At 38.8% G+C, this 20,568-nt stretch overlaps 1 protein-coding gene across 3 annotated transcripts in view; it reads left to right on the forward strand.

Annotated features, from left to right (window-relative positions):
- USP32 (ubiquitin specific peptidase 32) overlaps positions 1-20,568 on the forward strand; it is a 150,894-nt gene that overhangs the window by 96,088 nt on the left and 34,238 nt on the right. Inside the window, exons 8-16 of one of the 3 annotated variants that reach the window (XM_077836362.1) lie at positions 285-400; positions 807-869; positions 5,896-5,979; positions 9,723-9,784; positions 9,915-10,017; positions 13,037-13,229; positions 15,007-15,182; positions 16,019-16,159; positions 19,632-19,791. In XM_077836362.1, the coding sequence (XP_077692488.1) occupies positions 285-400; positions 807-869; positions 5,896-5,979; positions 9,723-9,784; positions 9,915-10,017; positions 13,037-13,229; positions 15,007-15,182; positions 16,019-16,159; positions 19,632-19,791 (1,098 nt within the window). The remainder of the gene's footprint in view (positions 1-284; positions 401-806; positions 870-5,895; positions 5,980-9,722; positions 9,785-9,914; positions 10,018-13,036; positions 13,230-15,006; positions 15,183-16,018; positions 16,160-19,631; positions 19,792-20,568) is intronic. The other 2 variants (XM_077836363.1, XM_077836364.1) reach the window with 2 other exon arrangements.

The raw sequence follows: 20,568 nt of genomic DNA on the forward strand, positions 1-20,568 counted from the left end.
TGCATTCCATGCCCTGTTATATCAGATATCAAGCAATTGGGAAAACTGAATTTCAGTTCAGCAAAGAGAGCTCCTCTTTCCCACTACCACAACTAAGAAACCCCAGATCATACTGTGAAATTTTCAGAACTGTCAATGAAGTCACATCCTTGTGACTTTGCAGGGTTTTGTCCTGCAATGAAGTTGACCAAGTGCAGTAGCCCTAATTAGAACATAGTTGTCAGTTATCTTTAAGATGCGAAAATAATCCTTTCTCTCCCCTCCCCGCCCCCCTGCACCTTCAGTTTGCTTTAAGGTTTTTGACGTTGACCGGGATGGAGTTTTGTCTCGCACTGAACTTAAAGAAATGGTAGTTGCACTTTTAGAGGTCTGGAAAGACAACCGTACTGATGAGATACTTGTAAGTCATGTTTTAAGTTACCTGCTATTGTTTTCTGTAGTGGCCTTTGAAAAATAGGCATCAATTTTAGGTTTCAAAGTATGAGTGTTATTTGGAGACAGATGTCACTAAAACATCCTCTTGAAATGTCTGAATTGAGGAAAGGGATGTATGCAATTGACCTTGTGTAAGTTACCCCCTGCTGATTCTAACAAAAGTAAAATTACTCTCTCTAATTTCTGCTTATGGTACAAAGATATTTAGATATAAAATGTGGCTGACATGAAGACCCCAAATTTTAAACTACCCAGATACTTAATAAAAATCACTGAAAGTTAAATGTTCACTCTTTTCCTCCTCTTGACATGGATAGCCCTGGAATAATGTGTAGGCACTAAACGTTGTATTTTCTACTCCGTTTGTCAAGGAATTGGGCATGAACTTGTCTGAAATCGTAGAAGACATTTTGGATGTACATGATACCACAAAGGTGGGAACTTGCTGAACTTTCTTTTACGTTTTTAATAGATAACTTGAAGAGAATCAGTCAATTATCTTATTTTCCAACTGTATTTTCACATACGTGGGAAGGATTCTGGTTGAATCCTAAAGGGCAGGAGTTGATTAGCTGTGATAAAAATGAAAATACTTGGCAAGTAGGTAATACTCAAATATTTCAGTTTATTTAAAAGTAATCCAAGGTAAAGTAAACTTACCATGTTTGGTTTCAGTGCAGAGATCTGTCAGTAGTAGGTTCTCTACCAAGCAAATGTCCATTTTTCATTGCAACTTTTCAGGTACATCTATTAGAAAAAGACTGTGCTTACATTCTGATTCATGTGTCAGTTTGTAAAATTTAATTTTAACAGAATTATCACCCTCTTAATTAATTATTAATTATTTTTCTATACTGGTAAAACAAAGTTTGCCTAAAGCATTGAAATGATTACTCTTCTTATAAGAGTAATGACTAACAAAATGACTGTCCTCCAAAGAAGGAAAACTGTTAGTAATTGGTTCATGCTTCAAGAAGGAAGGTGGTTGTGCTAATATCAGATGTGTGTGTATATACGACATGGCTCATTTTCTGCATCCACCTTTCTGCTTCAGAGCAAATTTTCCAAAGTGCTGCTCCAACAAATTTTAACGGAAGTGAGTGGGGGATCTCGGTGTGAAACTTAACACTTGTGAAAATCAGGTCCAAATTTATATAATCAGCTGAAATTAATCATCCTATGCTGTCATAAATATAAAGGGAAGGGTAAACCCCTTTGAAATCCCTCCTGGCCAGGGGAAAGCTCCTCTCACCTGTAAAGGGTTAAGAAGCTAAAGGTAACCTCGCTGGCACCTGACCAAAATGACCAATGAGGAGACAAGATACTTTCAAAAGCTGGGAGGAGGGAGAGAAACAAAGGGTCTGTGTCTGTATGCTGGTCTTTGCCGGGGATAGACCAGGAATGGAGTCTTAGAACTTTTAGTAAGTAATCTAGCTAGGTATGTGTTAGATTATGATTTCTTTAAATGGCTGAGAAAAGAATTGTGCTGAATAGAATAACTATTTCTGTCTGTGTATCTTTTTTGTAACTTAAGGTTTTGCCTAGAGGGGTTCTCTATGTTTTTGAATCTAATTACCCTGTAAGATATCTACCATCCTGATTTTACAGGGGGGATTTCTTTATTTCTATTTACTTCTATTTTTTATTAAAAGTCTTCTTGTAAAAAAACTGAATGCTTTTTCATTGTTCTCAGATCCAAGGGTTTGGGTCTGTGGTCACCTATGCAAATTGGTGAGGCTTTTTATCCAACATTTCCCAGGAAAGGGGGGGTGCAAGTGTTGGGAGGATTGTTCATTGTTCTTAAGATCCAAGGGTCTGGGTCTGTAGTCACCTAGGCAAATTGGTGAGGCTTTTTACCAAACCTTGTCCAGGAAGTGGGGTGCAGGGTTTTGGGAAGTATTTGGGGGGGAAAGATGCGTCCAAACAGCTCTTCCCCAGTAACCAGTATTAGTTTGGTGGTGGTAGCGGCCAGTCCAAGGACAACGGGGGGAATATTTTGTACCTTGGGGAAGTTTTGACCTAAGCTGGTAAAGATAAGCTTAGGAGGTTTTTCATGCAGGTCCCCACATCTGTACCCTAGAGTTCAGAGTGGGGGAGGAACCTTGACATATGCCATTACTAGAATTTATGTGTGAGTAGTACTGCTTTAATAAATCTATATTGTGTGTGTGTGAGTGAGAGAGAGAGAGAGAAGAAATGGGCTTATACACCTTGTGGTGTTTTGTTGTTAAAAACCAACAGGTCCTAGATAAAAAAACAAATGGATAATAATCTTCCTGTGTGTTCACTGTGTCAGCATGTATCTCATACTCTGCAGCAGATAGGAAGATGAATAGTTCTATCCCTCAGGTGATCAGTAGTGCAATATAATGCTGTGTCTATATATCACCTTGAAATGCGTAAGATTTTGCCTTCAGTTGTTGAGATATATTACATTCAGATCAAATTTCTTCTACAATATTTTCATATGTAATGAAGTACATATACTGTAGTACTGTCTCAATCGCATCCAAGGCAGGAATCCGTGGAACATACTCTAGAGGCAGTTGTCGTGACTTTTCTTGATTATATAAAAGCTCTTCAGTCTTTTAATAATCAAAATAATGCCTAGCTCGTATATAATACTTTTAGGCATTTTTATATTCATACTAGATAAATAACTTATTTGAGAAATGCACTTTTTAATCTTTTTGGTTCAGGATGATCCCACCTCCCCTAATATACAATGACTTTGGTTCCACAATTTAATTCATTGCCTTATTACCTTAAGTGGGGAAGTTCATGGGATGTGTTACTTCTGAAAAGTTATCAAGGATACCTAGAAATGCTTATAACCTTGAACAATTGTATACCATACCGACCTGTGTTCCAATGAAGTTGCTGGCCCATCCTCTGGAAGAAAGATTCTTCCATTATCATAACGGTAGGAAAGGTAGCCTCTGAGATGTTCTTTCCTTCATCCCGTCAGGTTTTTGTAGTTTGCTCCACAGTGAGGGTAGTCTGTAGCGAAGCATGTTGGTGACCCATTCCCAAAGCGTTAAGTAAAAGGGAAAAGACCCTACCTTCTCCACAAAGATTATATGTAAAATAATGGACCCTCCCAATAGATTATGAAAGTAGTGCTGGAAAAAGCAGCTGATGCAATAATTAGGTGAGTTATTGAACTCCTATGCACATTATCTCATTTTGCCTTTGAACTGTGAACAAAGTAGGTGTAACCAGAGATTTAGTAACTACCAGTACTGACTAAGTGTTTATGCAGTTGCATACCAGTATGAAAATATCAAATTGAGCCTTTTATCAGGCAATTAAAAAAATTAGGAAGTGTAACAGAGCTGGGCAATGTCAAACTATACTTCATCATTTCTTGTTTATATTTATAATCTGGATTCTTGTTGATCTCTTGACTTGGGTGTATTTTATATTCACCTATGGCCAGCAATGCTTTGTGCTGTTGCCAAATAGTTAAAATATAGTTTGTGTAGCTGACATTTGCAAAGCTGTATTACATCTTGACCTTTGCTTGAAGTATTTTGACATAAAAAGGAAGCTTTACTAATGTTACTGACAGTAAAGTCATGGGAGGGGGGGAGAAACAACAAAGCAGAACTGTGTAGCATTACAAAATGGCAGTGTAGTTTTAAATGTAGCACCTAGATTCTGTGATGGGGTAGTCTGCCATCAAGGACAGTAACTCTTACTAGTCAGCCCACCATACAACCTGACATAACCCTTTGAGGGTTTGAAAGGTCCAGTAGGAAGATATCAAGAGACTTAAGGGGGACAGGCATAGGGTGGAAGCAGCCCCAGGAATGAATAGTGCTTGGAGAGGGAATCTTGTTATTGTACCTTTAAGAGCATGGAACCAGGGATCCTGCAGATTGGGCAGGACAAGTCTCCCCTCTCACCCAACCAGTTGGGAAGAAGGTGGGGGAAGGGGAACAGTGTGAAGGCTGCCTGGTCCCTCACTACAGGGCAGACACTGTTGAACCCTCCAGAGTGGAAAGCTAACTGGAAAGGATGTTCAGCTGAAGGGAATTGGTAAAAACCTTGCAGCTAACTTAAGACACACAGCCTAGCTCCAGGAAGAGGTCTGGAGGGGGAACTCTGGCTTCAAGGAGGATAAAACTAATTAACCTAAGGCCTGAGGCATAACCGTAGTTTCAGAGAGAGAGCTAAGAGGGAAAGTCCCGCTTGAAGGAGGGTAGGACTGACTAACCTGAGCCAAAAAGGCCCGAGGCATAACCCTAGCCCCAGGAAGAGGGTTGAGGGGGAACTTCTGCTTGAATCAGGGACAAGACCAATTACCCTAAGGAAGGAAGCCTGAGATACAACTCATCTCCAGAGATAGAGCTGAGGGAGGGCTCCTGTTTGGAGGAGGAGGAGACCTAGCTTGTGACTGTATGGAACATAACTCTCAGCCCTAGAGGGAGAGGATGAAGGGAGGGAATCCTGTTTAAAGGAGGGATAAGACAGACTACCCTAAGGTGAGAACCAGCCCAGCTTTAGGAAGATGGCCTTGCGGGGGAGAGCTCCTGCTCGGAGGAGGAGGATTGACTAGTCCCAGGCAAAAGATAGAGGAGTTACTGGTCACAACCCAACTAAGAGAACCCCTGCAACACGAGATGAGACACGATTCCAGAGCCCCAGTCAGCCTGACTGTCAAGAAGGAATTGAATTATTTTCACCTTTAAAATGTTTATGAAATAATCAGACCTTAGGAAGATTCTGCTATTTTGCTGTGTAAAGATCTATATTTTGATTTAAAGATTTATTATTAGGATCAGTTTAATATAGAACTCGACATATCACATTAGACATACATGGACTTAAAACGAGCAGTGCTTTTTCTAAACTCCGAAGAGCTACTTTCATGCCATCAGCTTTTTTGGTGCAGATTGTAAATTAAGATAAGAACATTATTGAAAAAATCTGCTTTAGAATCTTACAATAATTAGACCCTAAACCTGCAGTTGACTTCTGTGCAGTTCTGTACAAATGCTGGGGCATTTCTGTGGAGTACTCGTTGCAGAAACATAGCCTCAGTGTGGCTTTGTGTCCTACAAAATGGCTATCCTGACCATTCATGTGGATTCTTCAATGCAGTTTTGGTCATGGCTTGACAAAGCGTGTTGGATGGATATTGGAAACTAAACTTACAGGATTACGTTGCAGGAACCAAGACTGGTACCTTTGCATGGTTCGTTCTTTGTAGGTTCAGTGCTTTGTAGTTCTTTTGGGACATTCATGTGCTTTGACTAAGATAAGCTAAAACTGGTATCTGGATTTAATTTCATTATCATTGTCTCACATGAAGTTTTATACTAGTAATGATGTATGCTAATCCTTTCCCAGACACTTACTTTTCATGTTCTGTATGATGGGTTTATGTACAGTTTACACAGAAACGAGGTAAAATGGATAATGCTCATTATTTGCCTTCCCCTCTTTTTAACTTAGCTTGGACACCTCACTCTGGAAGACTATCAGATCTGGAGTGTGAAGAGTGCTCTTGCCAATGAATTTTTAAATCTACTTTTTCAGGTACATTTAGTGCAAATTTAAACCGTAACAATATGGTAATTAACTCATCAGCTTTTCCTTTTGCAGTCACATAGTACAGCATCAGCATTTGTGTCAACTCACGTACAGCTTTGTCTATTTGAATAAAGTGTGGTTTTTGTATGCGTGCATTACCTTGACTGAATGATGCTGTACTTGCTTATTATTCACTTAAGTGTGAGATGCCTGGAGCACAAGCTGTTAAAAATGGAGTACACGGTACGTAAAATGGAAAGAAATTTAACGTGTAACAGTGGTTACATTCCCCATTAGAAGTGGTGATGTTCCAAATCTTCCCTAAGAAAGTGATACAGGAAATGAGAGAGGCTGCTCCTGCAGCTTACAATCCTTTTTTTTTTTGCCATGTTCTGTAGACAGTATCTAAGCAGTCTTTTATTGATGTATAGCTATTAATAGTGCACAGAAAGATCTCATCACATCACATCCCTTTCACAATGCAGGTAAACCTGGAATTCAGAAGCTTAGGATCAAATGTGTATTGAATTTTTAAAATCCAATTCAGGCCCAATCTCAAAAACTTAGCACAGCCACATTTCAAGGTTGGCTCATCTTGTGTAACATGTAAACCCCAAAGATTGTTTTCCTCTTTGTTGTTTATTCCTTGCCTGTTTTCCACTGAACTTTTTGTCCTGAGAGGTGGATAAAGAAGTTACCTTCCCTGATGGAACTCTGAGGAATTGCCCTAATTTACCTCCCTATAAGGCCCCACATAGCCACCATTCTTCCATCTGAAAAAAACTTGTATGGGGCTCCATTCTGAGTTTATCAGTGTAGTTCCTTAATCAGCTGCATGGTCAGAGGCATGTTCCTTTCCAAAGGGGCTGAGTTTGTGGATGCAGTTATCGTGGGTGCAGCAAAGAAAAAGATAAGATTTCAGATTCCTCCCAAGCCCTAGGCTACTGAGCCAGCCCTTTCTTCAAGATCTCTTATGTATGTATTCATTCCAAAGCAACTTTAAATTTTATTGTGATGATAGTTCTGCCAAAATTTGGGTGGGGGTGGAAGTGTTGCAATCTCCATTTTTGGAAGCCATCAAATGTATTCATTGGTAAACAGAATTAAATCTAGGACGATTGTTTTCTAAATAAATGTTGTAGCATTAGCTATAGTACATTTTATCTCTTTCTTGCATTTTGTAATCTCCTCAGGATCAGATGTCTTTATTTTTATGGCCTGAATAGCACTAACACACTGTCAATGCTTAACTAATAACTAATACATATATGTGTATATCAGAGCTAAAATGAATAACTATTGGCAATCTAAGCATTCTCCAGTGATGGGCTAGTTGTTGTATTTGTTCTTCAGTAATTGTTTAGAACTCTCATTCTGACAATGATATTTTTAGTTGAGTTTTCGTGCCTCCTCGTGTTCTCTTCGTGAATCCACTATAAGTAGGACCCCCAAGCTCTTACTGTCTAAGCAGCAATCTCCAGACCAGCATGCTCACTGCACAAGACATTAGAAGGGGACGAGGACACTAATTCTGCCACTGATGTATTTGTGCAGTCACTTAACTTCTTTGTGCCTCAGGTCCGCATCTGTAAAATGGTGATAATGCTTACCAGCCTTAGTGAAGACCTTGGGCTGTACAAATGCAAAGTGCTATGAAAGTGTGAAGTATTTGTTATATATTTAGTCTTCATTACTTTAAATCAAGCCTTTCAACAAATTGGTTTGATAACAGCAGGAGTGGCTTATTTGAAGAAGTTGATGCTAGTACACTATAGCATTAGTTTTAAAAAAAAAAAAAACCTAACGTCAGAGCCAGCTGTGTTATAGTTGTTGGGAAATCTGTCACTTCCCAGCAGCTAATGGCCTTTCTTTTGTTCAGATTATTAGAATACCAGCTCTCACACTGTAATACCAATTTAAATCAGTTGCTCCACCAATGGTTAGACATCTCCAGCTGAGTTTCAAATGGATAGCTTCAAAAGAGACATGAAAAGAGGCTATAAAACATGTAATGAGGAGCAACCAATCTGAAAACTGGCTCAAAGACTAAACAGTCTATTGGGGAGGACCCACCCCTCCCCCCACTCTGGGGAAAGGAGGACTCGGGTGGTCTCTTTCCCCATGTGTTATTGGGGAGCAACTGCAGAGAGGTTCCAACCTATAGGAGCAGGTCCAGAAGTAGCCAAATCAGGGACTGCTGCACTGGGAGGAAAAGGGGTAAAATGGGGTCCATCTATAGCCATCCCTCCCCTAGCACACACATGGATGCAGACGGAACCTTCCACTCTGGGGAAACTAACCGCCAGGTCCCTCCCCGGGCCAGGTGGCCTGGGGGGAGGCTGAACTGCAGAGAGGAACTTTTTGCCCCGTCCTGTCCCTGCACTCGACTTCCCTTCAATGTTCTCTCTTGTTTCACTTTTCTTTCCACTTCAGGCCACCTCAAAAATAATAATAGTGGAACTAACTTGAAGTTTCAAGTTGTTCATTCTGCTGTGGGTTCTACCACTTTCCCCCATCCTGTCTTTTGTCTGTTTTAGACGGCAAGGTCTTGGGGGCAGGGATTGTCTTTTACTGTGTGTAGCCAGTGCCAAGCACTGGGGCTCCATTCTTGGTTCATTCTTAAGTATTACTGTAATACATACAATCATTAATAACCAGCAATGTTAATTTCATGTGAAATACATTATTAATAGACAAATTAATTTTGATAATACTATGTTGGTATTGAAACTGATTTACTTTCTGTCTGATTTTTTTCTCTTTCCTCCCTCATAACATGATGGCCAGGATTCTTCTGTTGAGCAACCCAGTTAGCAGGTGTTAAAACTCTGTTGTAAGATGCTGTGTTTGTAACCAATGCAGCTAGCTTACGCTAGGGAAGATAATCAGGGAGATGGGATTGATTCATAGATGAAAGGGAGCTCTAGGAATATCAATGTTTCTACAGGGAATCCTTAAGTGTGGACAAGCTTAGATCTTTGTTATTGACGTGCACATGTAGTGGGATAAACTGCAGACAGCGTGGACTTTCTTTGGAGCAGGGTGGCCACCCCTTTGTTGTTTTATAGGAGAGTCTAAAGCCCTAACCAGTCACTGGGCTGGGAATTGGAGGCCTGGATTCTAATTCTGGCTCTCACTGAATGGCCTTGGGCAAGTCCTCAGTTTCCTCACGTGCAAAATAGAGGTAATGATATTTGCCCTCCTTTTAAAGCACTTTCAGGTCAGCAGAGGAGAAGACCTATAAAAGTACTAAGCTAAATACTGTATTACCCAGCTGTCTTCTTTTCCTTTGTCGGGAGTTGGGTCGGATTCATTTATTAAAATTGGTTACAGTTTAGGGGTAAATGTTATTGTAGTTGATGACTGGAACCTCCGTGTTTTTTCTTGTGTAGAGTCAGTTCAAGAGAGAGACCTTTTTTAAAAAAAAATTTTTTTTTTAATTAACCCTTCCTTTTTCTTTCCCCTTTGGGCATCTAAGTTGGGGCTTACCTTCGGCTAAATAGTACAAACAGGATCATGTGAGTTTGGGAGTTGGATATATGACTTTTAGTAACTTGCTTGGCTAAAACCACAAAAAAAATACACTTGGCTCTGAATGTTGTGTTCATTTGAAATCATCTATCACCATCCAAATGCTGTTTCTGAAAGAGGTCTCTGTGTGGAAGATACCCTTATTACTTCTTACCTACTGTTGCATTGACAGTCTTACATCTTCATGGTATGATTTGCCTCCCTTTCTCTCTCTGTAGGTTTGCCATATAGTTTTGGGTTTAAGACCTGCTACCCCAGAAGAGGAAGGACAAATTATTAGGTATGCATTTTATTGAAAAAATTGTTTTAATAGGTTTCCATCATTTTAATAGTAGTTGGCTTTTTTTCTTTAACTGTCATGTTTCAAGCAATGTCTTTGATTGTATTGTTTTCTTAATTCTTGTCTGTAGGGGTTGGTTAGAACGGGAAAGCAGATATGGTCTCCAGCCAGGGCACAACTGGTTTCTCATCGCAATGCAATGGTGGCAGCAATGGAAAGAATATGTCAAATATGTAAGTTTGGCAGTAGTTCATGTTAACACAGTGAGATTTCAACGTTTTGATGTTCCATTTGTGCATGTGTTGATAAAACAGGAAAGGAAGAGCAAAATGATTGCTTAATCAATTAACCAATGAGTAAATAAAAAAGAATGCTAGAAATTAAATATCCCTCATCCATTTCAGGAAACAAATTGATTTAGAGAATCGCTGTTGCATACTAAACTTTTCACTAAGATCCTATTGGGCTGTCATACTTATTCTGCATTTTCTTTCCCATCGTTGAAGCTTTTTAAGATAGTTTTTCCGATAAGAGTCCTCTTGCCAATATACAGCGTCCTTGTTCTGTCTGATTTATTTGGTAATATCACAACCCAGTTAGCTTTTAACATAACCAATTATAATAATGGATGTGATTTTTTGTGTGTGTGTCACAAATAATGCATTGTGCCTTTTCTGAATGAACTCAGGGGGAGTTTGATTATGATTTGATTTATATACAAATATCCTGATAAGTAGCAATGATGTAAAAGGAGAAGTAGCCAAAGTACATGGTGGGTTTTTTTTTAAAAGGTATGTTACCAAAACCTCTTGAAAGTGAATTGAAGTGAGGCTATGTTCCTTGAAGACTGTACCATAAAAGCATGCAAATGAGAACATCTTTGCCAGATTGATACACATGTGGGGGGAAAAAAATCTATTTAAGACTTGTTTGAGACCAGAATAAAAATAATTCGCAGTTCACTCAACCACAAATGGAGAAAACTAAGTGAAATAAGTTGCTTCTCAGAAGAGGAAGTATGTTAATAGTTAGAAGAGGATGTCTTATAAATAAAAATGTGACTTGCTTTATAAATGTAAAGATTAGAAAGTGTGCACTGTTAGTGATTTAATACAGTTGTTGCTCATACATGACAAGCTGGACAAATGTTGACTTAATGGATGTTTTGGCTTGCTTGGCACGCTGAGTAATTTGATCCTTGCTATAGTGTGATTTATTCAAAAGCATATAGGGTTTCATACTTAATACCTTGCTTAACTCCAGCACTTGTGAGATTCTCTATACAACATAGTGGCTTACAGGCATGTGTACTCTGCTGCCATGTAAAGAAAATATTAAAGAACTACACAGGGCTCTACAGATACATACAAGAAGATTCTGTCAAGGGCACTGTTATTCAGTTGAACATATTACTTTTTATGCTAATTTGCCTTTATTCGATGATGATGATGCTATAAAACAAGCCAAGAATTTGCAAGTAAATCTTGTTCAGATGCAACTTTAAATGGGTCTCCCCTTTTTTCACTCTTGCAGTAGTGCAGTACTTGCAGTAATGCAGTAGTGTCCATTGCATACATTTTCTTTTTGTTGAGGATGTAAGGACATTCCATGGCTCTCTTAAGCTCTGATTATTTCCCATTTTTTCTTCTGCTTTCCAACCTCTGGAGATTTCCTCTGGTGGCTATTATTGTTCTAAACTCAATGGGACTCTTTTCAAACCTTGTCAATACCTTTTTCTTAAGTGGGTAGATGTATTGCCTTTGGATGACAGGAGATCTCTCCTGCACCTTGCCCCAAGGGTGAGCCAGATTGCCTTTTCAGTGCTGTTTCTCCAAAGAGGAAGACCAGGAATCCAACCTTTTAGTGAAGCAGCATTTTGTAATGTCCATGGTTTAAGTTTTAGCCTAACTCTAATGCAGACAAGTAAGGAACGAAGTTAAATTTTCCTGACAATTTTCTTTAGTTGCCTAGGTTAGTAGGAGAGCATTTTGCACCTGGGGCTGAGGCGTAGCGAACTTCATATTTTGAAACTGTTACCGAGAATTAAAATTAAGTCCATATTTTTTTTTTCTTGTAATGATTGCTTTTTACCACAGAGTAGGGAAGTTGTACTAAAGGAAAATTTAACATACATTAAAACAACTCCATTTGCAACCTTTCCAGAAATCTAATTGAAACACAAAGTGATTTGTATTGAACAAGTATCAGTCAAAATCTACAGTTAAATTAGTGTAGGCTCAGAGTGCATCCATTATAGAGCCATAAAACTATGGGCTTGTCCTAGTTTTTCATGGCTGCTAATTGAAACACTATACCGTAGTAACCTACTTGTTTTTCCTATCCAAATTTCTTCATTATGGTCTCAAAATAGTTCTAATTTGTTCCTTCACTAGTTGCTTTTTCCCAGCCTCTTGTGATATTAAAATATAATTGAAATTATTAAAATCTGAACTGAACCTTCAAAATGGAAAACATCTGAAGACAGCAGTGGTTAGGAAGCTCACCTGAGATGGGGACGAGCTTGGATTCAAACAGAGTAGGAACTTGAACCTGGGTTTCCCACATCCCAGTTGCGTGTCCTAATCCCTGAGCTATGGCCGGTCTCTCCTTTTTATAGAAAACTTAGAAAGGTTTATGTTGTGTCCCAGTGTGGAACAGGAAAATGTATTCACCTCGAAAACATTGACAGGAAAAGAAAATAGTTTCCTGCCCAGCTGTAGGTGTGAGGAAAGTGTGCATAACTTATGCCATGCCTACTTAGCCCAATGGACTTAGCTGTTCACTTTCAGAAGCCCTACATTTATTCACAGACTTAATTGAAGTTAACTTTTCATTGCTGTTCAGAGCTTTTAACAATCCAAGTCCCCCAACCCCCCCAATAGAGATGACTTCTACAACCAATTATCAATTAGATGATCTTAAAATGTTTATAGCAGATAACTGTAGCTGCTTATAAACATACCATTTCCAGGTTCTTAGACAGAACAAAGCAGTCTTACCTGTTTTATAGTTGTCTGTAACATGCATCAGTATAGTATATAAATACTTATTCCGGTGATTTGGATGGTGGATAACTCTGTTATCCTCATGGTGTAGATGGGAAAATATCTTTTTATAGAACATTTTGAGATCCTTAAAAGTAATGTTGGTACAATGTATGCTGGTGTATTAACTCTGTATATGAGTGATTTTAAATTTCCAGTTTTATGTTGGCCAATAGTTCACCTTTTTCTCTTTCTCTAACAATTATAGGATGCTAACCCTGTTGTGATAGAACCTTCATCTGTCTTGAGTGGAGGTAAGAATTCACTCGTAGCTGCTGCAATCCATACATCAGAACAGAGAGAAGACAAAACAGGAGGTGTAAATTACTTTTCTGTCACAGAAGAAAAGTTTTCAGATAATATTTCTACTGCATCAGAAGCCTCAGAGACTACTACTAGCAGTAAGCATAAAATCTTGTTCCCATAGAGGTTTAATCTAGGATGGGTCTCGAGGGATCTAAATATTACATGGGTTCCTCCAGACTAAAAGGTAGCGAGACTGAAGTTAAAAAAATGAGCTGTGTATGCACTGTTGGTGTCATAGTGCATTTGAGTCTGGTAGGTAAGAGGACAGGATTACTTAAATAACACATTTCTCCCTATATGCTATTAATTATTCTCAACATAGTTTTCATCATCATCCCATCATTGTAACTTTCCAAAATAGTGTTTTCCGTTTCCCGTAAAGTTCTGTCTGTCATCATGCAATGATCTGCCCTCAGATCACTATCCCTGTGAAGACGAAAGGTGCAGAAAAAGACTGAGGCATTAAAAATATAGGACAATATATGTCTTAATTTTAGGCTCTGTAGGAACTGAAATAATTTAAGTAACAAAAGTCCCTGTAGCAATATCATAACAATACGTCTCCCAGCTAAAGTACAAATCTCCAGAGTTAGGATAAGCCTTTGTCTATCTTGAACGAAATCTTTTCAGACTAGTGCAACCCTGTGCCATCTCCCAAGCCAAACTGACTCTTTAGAAGCCCAGGCAAGCTGTATAGCCTCAACTCCTCCCCCCCACTCCTTAACTCCAGCCAATCGAACAATCACTCAAAGTGATGCTCTACTCTTGCTTTTTTAGGGGCCATCTCAGAGTTACCTATTGTCCTCTCCTTTCTCCCCACTTCAGTGTTACCAATTCAGCTGCAGAAAAAATTCTGCCATCTTGTTGGTAGCAAAATCTTGACAGAATTTGAGACAGATTTTCTTTCTTGAAAGCTAACTGACTTTTATTTGCAAAAAGAACAGGAGTACTTGTGGCACCTTAGAGACTAACAAATTTATTCGAGCATAAGCTTTCATGGGCTACAGCCCACGTCATCAGATGCATAGAATGGAACATGCAGTAAGAAGATACATATACATACAGAGAACTTGAAAAGGTGGAAGTTGCCATACCAGCTCTAAGAGGCTAATTAATTAAGATGAGCTATTATCAGCAGGAGGAAAAAATCTTTTGTAGTGATAATCAAGATGGCCCATTTCAGACAGTTGACAAGAAGGTGTGAGGATACTTAACATGGGGAAATAGATTCAATTTTATTTGGCATTCAAGAGTAGGATGGTTACATATACTGTGTTCCCTGGACCAGAACAAGCCATCTTTTTTCCTCATGCTGGAGCCACCCACAGCTGTATGTTTCACAGTTAATAAAGCCAACTGCTTGCTTCTGATTATGAGCCCAGAAGCCAGGCCTCATTATTTCTGTATTGCATTATTCAGCCAATAGGTGGTTCTGTATGTAGATAGGCACTTGCCTTGTCTGGTGCCAAGAATGTAACAGCATTACTGTGCATGTCTCTGTTCCTGTTACCCTTTATGAACAGGGATAAATTGTGAAACCTAGATATCAGTTACCATATACACAGCTAGGTAACAGCATACCTGAGCTGCCGGCTACTGTGCCCAGAAACTGGTATTTGTATACCCAAATATTAATTTGGGAATACAGTTACCTTACACTCCAGTCCCCATTTTCAGATGCAGATGCATGTTTTGTGCTCTGTTACCTGGACCCATTTATATATCTTTGTTGCAACTCAAGTACTATTTGAGGGGAAACTTTCGCCACAATCTTAACACAGAAGTTTATCCTTATTTTCTAATTGATGTACTCATGTTTATGGAATGTAACTTAAACTAAAATTTGAGACACATGACTCATTTCTTCTACAGGTTTTCTTTACTCCAGTACTCCAGCAGCCGATATGTGTTTTGCTAGGCAGCATAACACTTCGGACAATAATAATCAGTGTTTACTTGGATCCAGTGGAAATATATTGCTACAACTTAATCCACAAAGACCAGGAGCTATTGATAACCAACCACTTGTAACACAAGAACCAGTGAAGGTAAATGTGACTGACCTATGGAAATTCAGGAAAATGTTTGATAAATCTTTATCCCAATTGTCTAGCTGTAAAAACTTAATTTATTATTTAGATAATCAGGCAACAGGACAAAACTAGCTCTCAATTGTCACTTAATTTCTAGTTTAATATTACTTGGCACAATTTTGTTGGCCACAAAACAAAAAATTGAGTATGATCTACCATTTGCAGTGTAGTAATCAGTGTTCGGACTTTTACTACAGAAATTATTTTGCTATTTATTTAAAAGGCCAGTGTGAAGTAGTTTCCAGGAGGAAAAAGTTACAGCTGTGTTTAAGTGGCTTTCCAAAATATAGTAAAACAGGTGGAAATGTTTTCATGAAAATAACATTTTAACAATTATATTGAAAACACTTTTGTATTTAAACATATCCTTGCAGCATTATCAACCCAAACATAATGCTGTTGTACTTGTGCACGTGAAACAGAAAGTACAAATGGAGTATAAATTGAAAATTAAACTGACTAGTCTAGTTTCACTGTTCAGGTTGGGTGAAATGCAAACAGTTAACAGTATAAATGTTGAAACATAAATAATAATAACCTGATGGTGGTAGTAAAGAAATGGGGGAAAATAAGAATTTTATCTTGTCCCTTTTAGAGAAGTATTTAATAGTAAAAATTAAACATAATTGTTAAATTAAATACTTTCTTCCAGTATGAAAGACAGGTAGTAATTGCCACTTGCTAGCATATTTAAAAATTAAAACATGTTCTAGAATTCATGAGCTGAAATCTTTGCAACTGTGGGCTATTTTCTCCATTTAAGTCCTGTCACCACCCTTTTTTGTTTGAAGGCTGCATCATTAACCCTGGAAGGCGGACGATTAAAACGATCTCCACATCTGGTTGAAGGGAGGGATTATAAAATGGTACCAGAACCAGTATGGAGAGCCCTTTACCACTGGTATGGGGCAAACCTGGCATTACCTAGACCAGTAAGTAATGAATACAGCCACTGTTTATTTGGGACAGACTCTGGAGTCATGTATGCTAACAATCCTTTGTGCCTAAACATCCACTTATCGATCTTCTCCTCTGGGGCAAGTCTCACAATGTCAATTGGTTAACGAAAGGTTTCAGAGTTAATCTGAAGTGTTATTCCCTCTAGATTTTCTGACAGGTTTCAGAGTAACAGCCGTGTTAGTCTGTATTCGCAAAAAGAAAAGGAGTACTTGTGGCACCTTAGAGACTAACCAATTTATTTGAGCATTTTCTCTGCATTTCAACCTTGCTTCTGTCAGCCAATCTGTGGCTATAATTATCTTTCCATAAGTTATTTCAAGGGGGTGTGAAATGGGAGATGGGTGTAAGCTGTTCTCTCTCCAAAGGTTCACCTACCTTCTCTACATGATCCATGTTGTCTACAGTTAGGTCTCCTGGGGATGTTTTATATTGCTGCAGCATCCAAAAAATCCTAATTGGAGTTAGGAGGCCCCACTGTGCTAGGCACTGTAAAATGCATGGGAACACATGGCCCCTGTCTTGAAGAATTTGTAATCCTTGTTAGCCAGCCAATGCAAAAAACCACCTATTTTTTAGATAGCACCTGCCCCAAAGAGCTACTGTTTTGTGTGTTACAGAGTCTGACTCTGAATTCTCACGGGAGCCATTTGGTGCTGGGGCAATATAAATAATGCTTTGTATTTTGAACAGATCCTGTACCCGGTGTTCACTCCCAGGTCTTTTATATTTCTTTTGTGCCATGTTAACTGCTAACATTGTAGAAGTTGCTTTGTTCCATTAATGATTATTCTTACAGAACAATGATTGCCTATTTCTTTTAAATTAACAACCACTGAAAATTTTACTTGTCCTAATTCTTCCTCTTCCTAATGTACAAGCCCAATCATTCTTCCATCAAGCCTGATAGCATAGCCGTTTCTCAGCAAAGACTTGATAGCGGAGGGCTGTAGTGAGCTTTCACATTACTTAGTCAGTTACCTTTACAAACATACAATAGTATGATTATTAAGAAGCATTATAAATAATTAAACCGAAGATACTCTTTCTCCAGATGAAAACAACAAAGTTTCTTATATGAATTGGTGTCATGATGAATCGGTGCTCATGGAATTCTTACTGCATATGGTCACTTACTAACTTGCCGTAAAAAGTTAGTTAGTAATGGGTCTCTTACTCTGCAAGGTGCTCCTGTTTTTTTTTAATGTTTTCCAAATGTAATCTTAAACTGACGGGAGGGTAAAGATGTATTTGTAAATATCAGTGGCATTTACGATATTCAAACTTGGCAGTTTCTAAACAATTTAAATTCTGCCTTGTATCTTAAGGTCACTTTTACTTTCAAATGTAGATAGGGACAGGAAGGGACCTCCTGGGACCTCAAGTCCGGCCCCATGCTATCAAAAACTGCCTACTGTAGGTAGAATTGAGTATAAATGGGTTATGTTGACGTCTCTGGTTATCCTACTGAGTGATTTCTTAGCCATAGTTACACAGCCAGAGTATTTCTGAAACAAAAGTGAATAATGAGGATATTTTACTGTTAAAATATACAATTGTCTCACAAGTCTCCTTTAGCTACTAAACAGTAAATATATATAGCGTTACAAAATGACTTTTAACAGGTCATACTGTTAGAGCTGTATTATGCAGTTTAACTATGGCATACATAAATTATTAATCAGAATGTATCAAAAACTAATTAAACAAGATCAAGAAAAATTAAGCGAGATTTATTAATTCGAAGGAATTTGAAACTTTCTTAAAATTCTGTTGACATTACAGGTTCCTTACAGTGATCTTTAAGTCAATTCTAGTCAGACACATGGGCTATACTTCCGTAGATCAATTTAAGGGGAAGGGTTTCAAAGCCAAGTGTTCAACTGTCAGTGAAACTAAAGCTAAAAGCATTGGAAAGGGCATTGTGTTGCTGTAGTTCCTCTTTTGTAGAAGGCATAAAATTGACACCACGCCCATGGAGTTAGAAGTTGTACAAGAGCAGAGATGCGAACCTGTCTCCTGCCCAAATTCCATCGTTCTGTGAAGTTCACATCTAAAAATCTGCCCTCCCACTTCTGTTGGATGGACTGTTTGTCACTACAGGTTCTGAACTCTTGCGTAAAATTGCTGTGCATTGCTTAACCGGTACTAGGTTTTGCCACAGAGATGACTGTATTTCGTGGGTGACATGAATCCTGTGTAGCCCTGGAGCCTTAAAGTGGCACCTGTCCTTCAAGAAGCTTTCTTTTATAGGAACTCAGTATTGCTCACCCTGCTGGTCAGATAGAATCTTATAATTCAAGGACTGTGTATAGCGTACAATTGATTTAGTAAACTTCATAGCATTTGGGGGTCCATTTAGATGAAAGCAACTACGTACAATAATCCTCGGTATTTTAAATGTTTTGTTTCTGACCAGATTTTTAAACTGTTTTCTTTCAGGATGTTTTGTTTAAATACTCAGTGTTACGGCTGGTGAGAAGGGTTGGTTGTAAGAGTTTATAGAGTTGTCTGATCTATAATGGTAGCAGTTATTTTACAGTACAACCATACTGACTTCTGTTGTCCTCCTTGCACATGATCTCCATGGAAACAAACACCTCTCGTAGTTTAGAAAAGGCCTCAGTGTTTTACACACAACACAAACGAACGTACTTGAGCAATGTTAGAAGAGACGTCTGTCACGGTTTCAGGGTAACTGCACCTGCACTCCCCCTCAGTGGTTGCTTGAGGGCGCCCACTTAAAGGTTTCCAGCTCCCAGCCATCACCTCTCTTGTGCAGAGACTCTCATCTCACTTCCTCCTGTCCAGGTGTTCTTTAAGGCTGCACAGTTCCCTGCCTACGGTGTGATATCCCCAGCAAGCCAGAGTTTCTAAAAGGCCAGCATATGTGGTTTGCTCTCTCAAGAAGCTGTGATCAGTGTATTGCTTGCAGTTACAAGTTAACACACTGCTTCTAACCAAGCACATTTATTCTTAAGTTGAAAACATATTAAAACAATAAAAGAACCTACACACATGCGAAAAAGCTTCAGCAGAGGCCACCCCCAGAGCTCATCTCAGGCTCTGGTTGGTGACAGATCTTCAAAACCGACAACTGGATTTTTCAAGTTCATAACTGTCTCAGATTCAGAGCCAGAACCCAAGCTGGTCAGTTCACCTGTTTCTTTGTATCGCTTGAGCCTTTGATCTCATCTGTAGGAAACTGGTAATCAGCAGACAGTGACCCAGTTCTCAGGGAGTAGCTTCCAAAGGCTGGGTTTTTGCATTAACCTCCCCAGGAAATTAACTGAAGACATATTGTCCCAAAAGTCCATTCTTATCTGGTATATTTTCAGTAGGGTACTTTGATCTCCCAGGCCTCTGCCCCCTACAGAGGTTCATTTTGGGACTTCCTGAAGGCTCAGAAGGGAAGTCTCTGAAATTTTCTTTAAATGTCTTCATTAGGTGATCAAAAACAGCAAAACTGGCGTCGCTGAGCTAGAGTTATTTCCTCGCTATCTGCTCTTTCTGAGACAGCAACCTGCCACTCGAACACAGCAATCAAACATCTGGGTGAATATGGGTATGATGAGCCTGAGAATGTTTCCCCATCATTTGCCTAGAGGTAACGTAAGAATGCAGCAAGAACACAACTGCGCAGTTTCTAAAAAAGCGAGACCCAGGTCAATAAAAGCTTGCTGCCACTGTGCTTATACATCTTTTAATCGATTGTAAAGCAGAATGAGTGACTGGTAAAACTTAAAGCTCTTTTATCAAGATCTTGTACAAAGAGGAGAGACTAGGGGCATTTTCAGTTTTTAAGTGAGTTCACTTGTGTAGTTATTAAACACATTTCAGATTGGTGATGTGAGAGTGAGGAAATGAGCACTGCTTAAAACAAACAGTTGGGGAAGACCATCTTATTTTCCTTGTCTGCAATCTGTGTAGTTATAGAATATTTATATCTGAATTTATTTTAGGTAGTCCCCTAACATACAATACTACATTGTAATAAATCAGCGGTGTTCATCCAGCTGCTGGTTCACACTTAACAGTGAATTGAGTGGTTCTGAGTTAACCAGTTAATTAGTCTCGAACACTCATATTTAATACTTGATAAGAAGTGATAGGGCAAGTGAAATATGAAGTCTTTTACTTGATACAGTTTGCAAACAAAGGCTGCATTTGTGCAAGAGGATGAAAATACATACAGGTAAGATTAGTGGAAAATCTAGATTTCAGCTAACACCCCATAATTGCAATCTCTATTCTCATTTTAAGATTACACTGGTCCTGGACCCTAAGTGTGTAGGCCTTTAGTTTCATAATATTTTACAGACAGGTTGAGAAGGCATGATAGAGGTCTGATTTTCAATTATCAGGTTTGTATACGCAATTGCAT

This window comes from Eretmochelys imbricata, chromosome 17 (assembly GCF_965152235.1).
Source record: "Eretmochelys imbricata isolate rEreImb1 chromosome 17, rEreImb1.hap1, whole genome shotgun sequence".
Lineage (NCBI taxonomy): Eukaryota > Metazoa > Chordata > Testudines > Cheloniidae > Eretmochelys > Eretmochelys imbricata.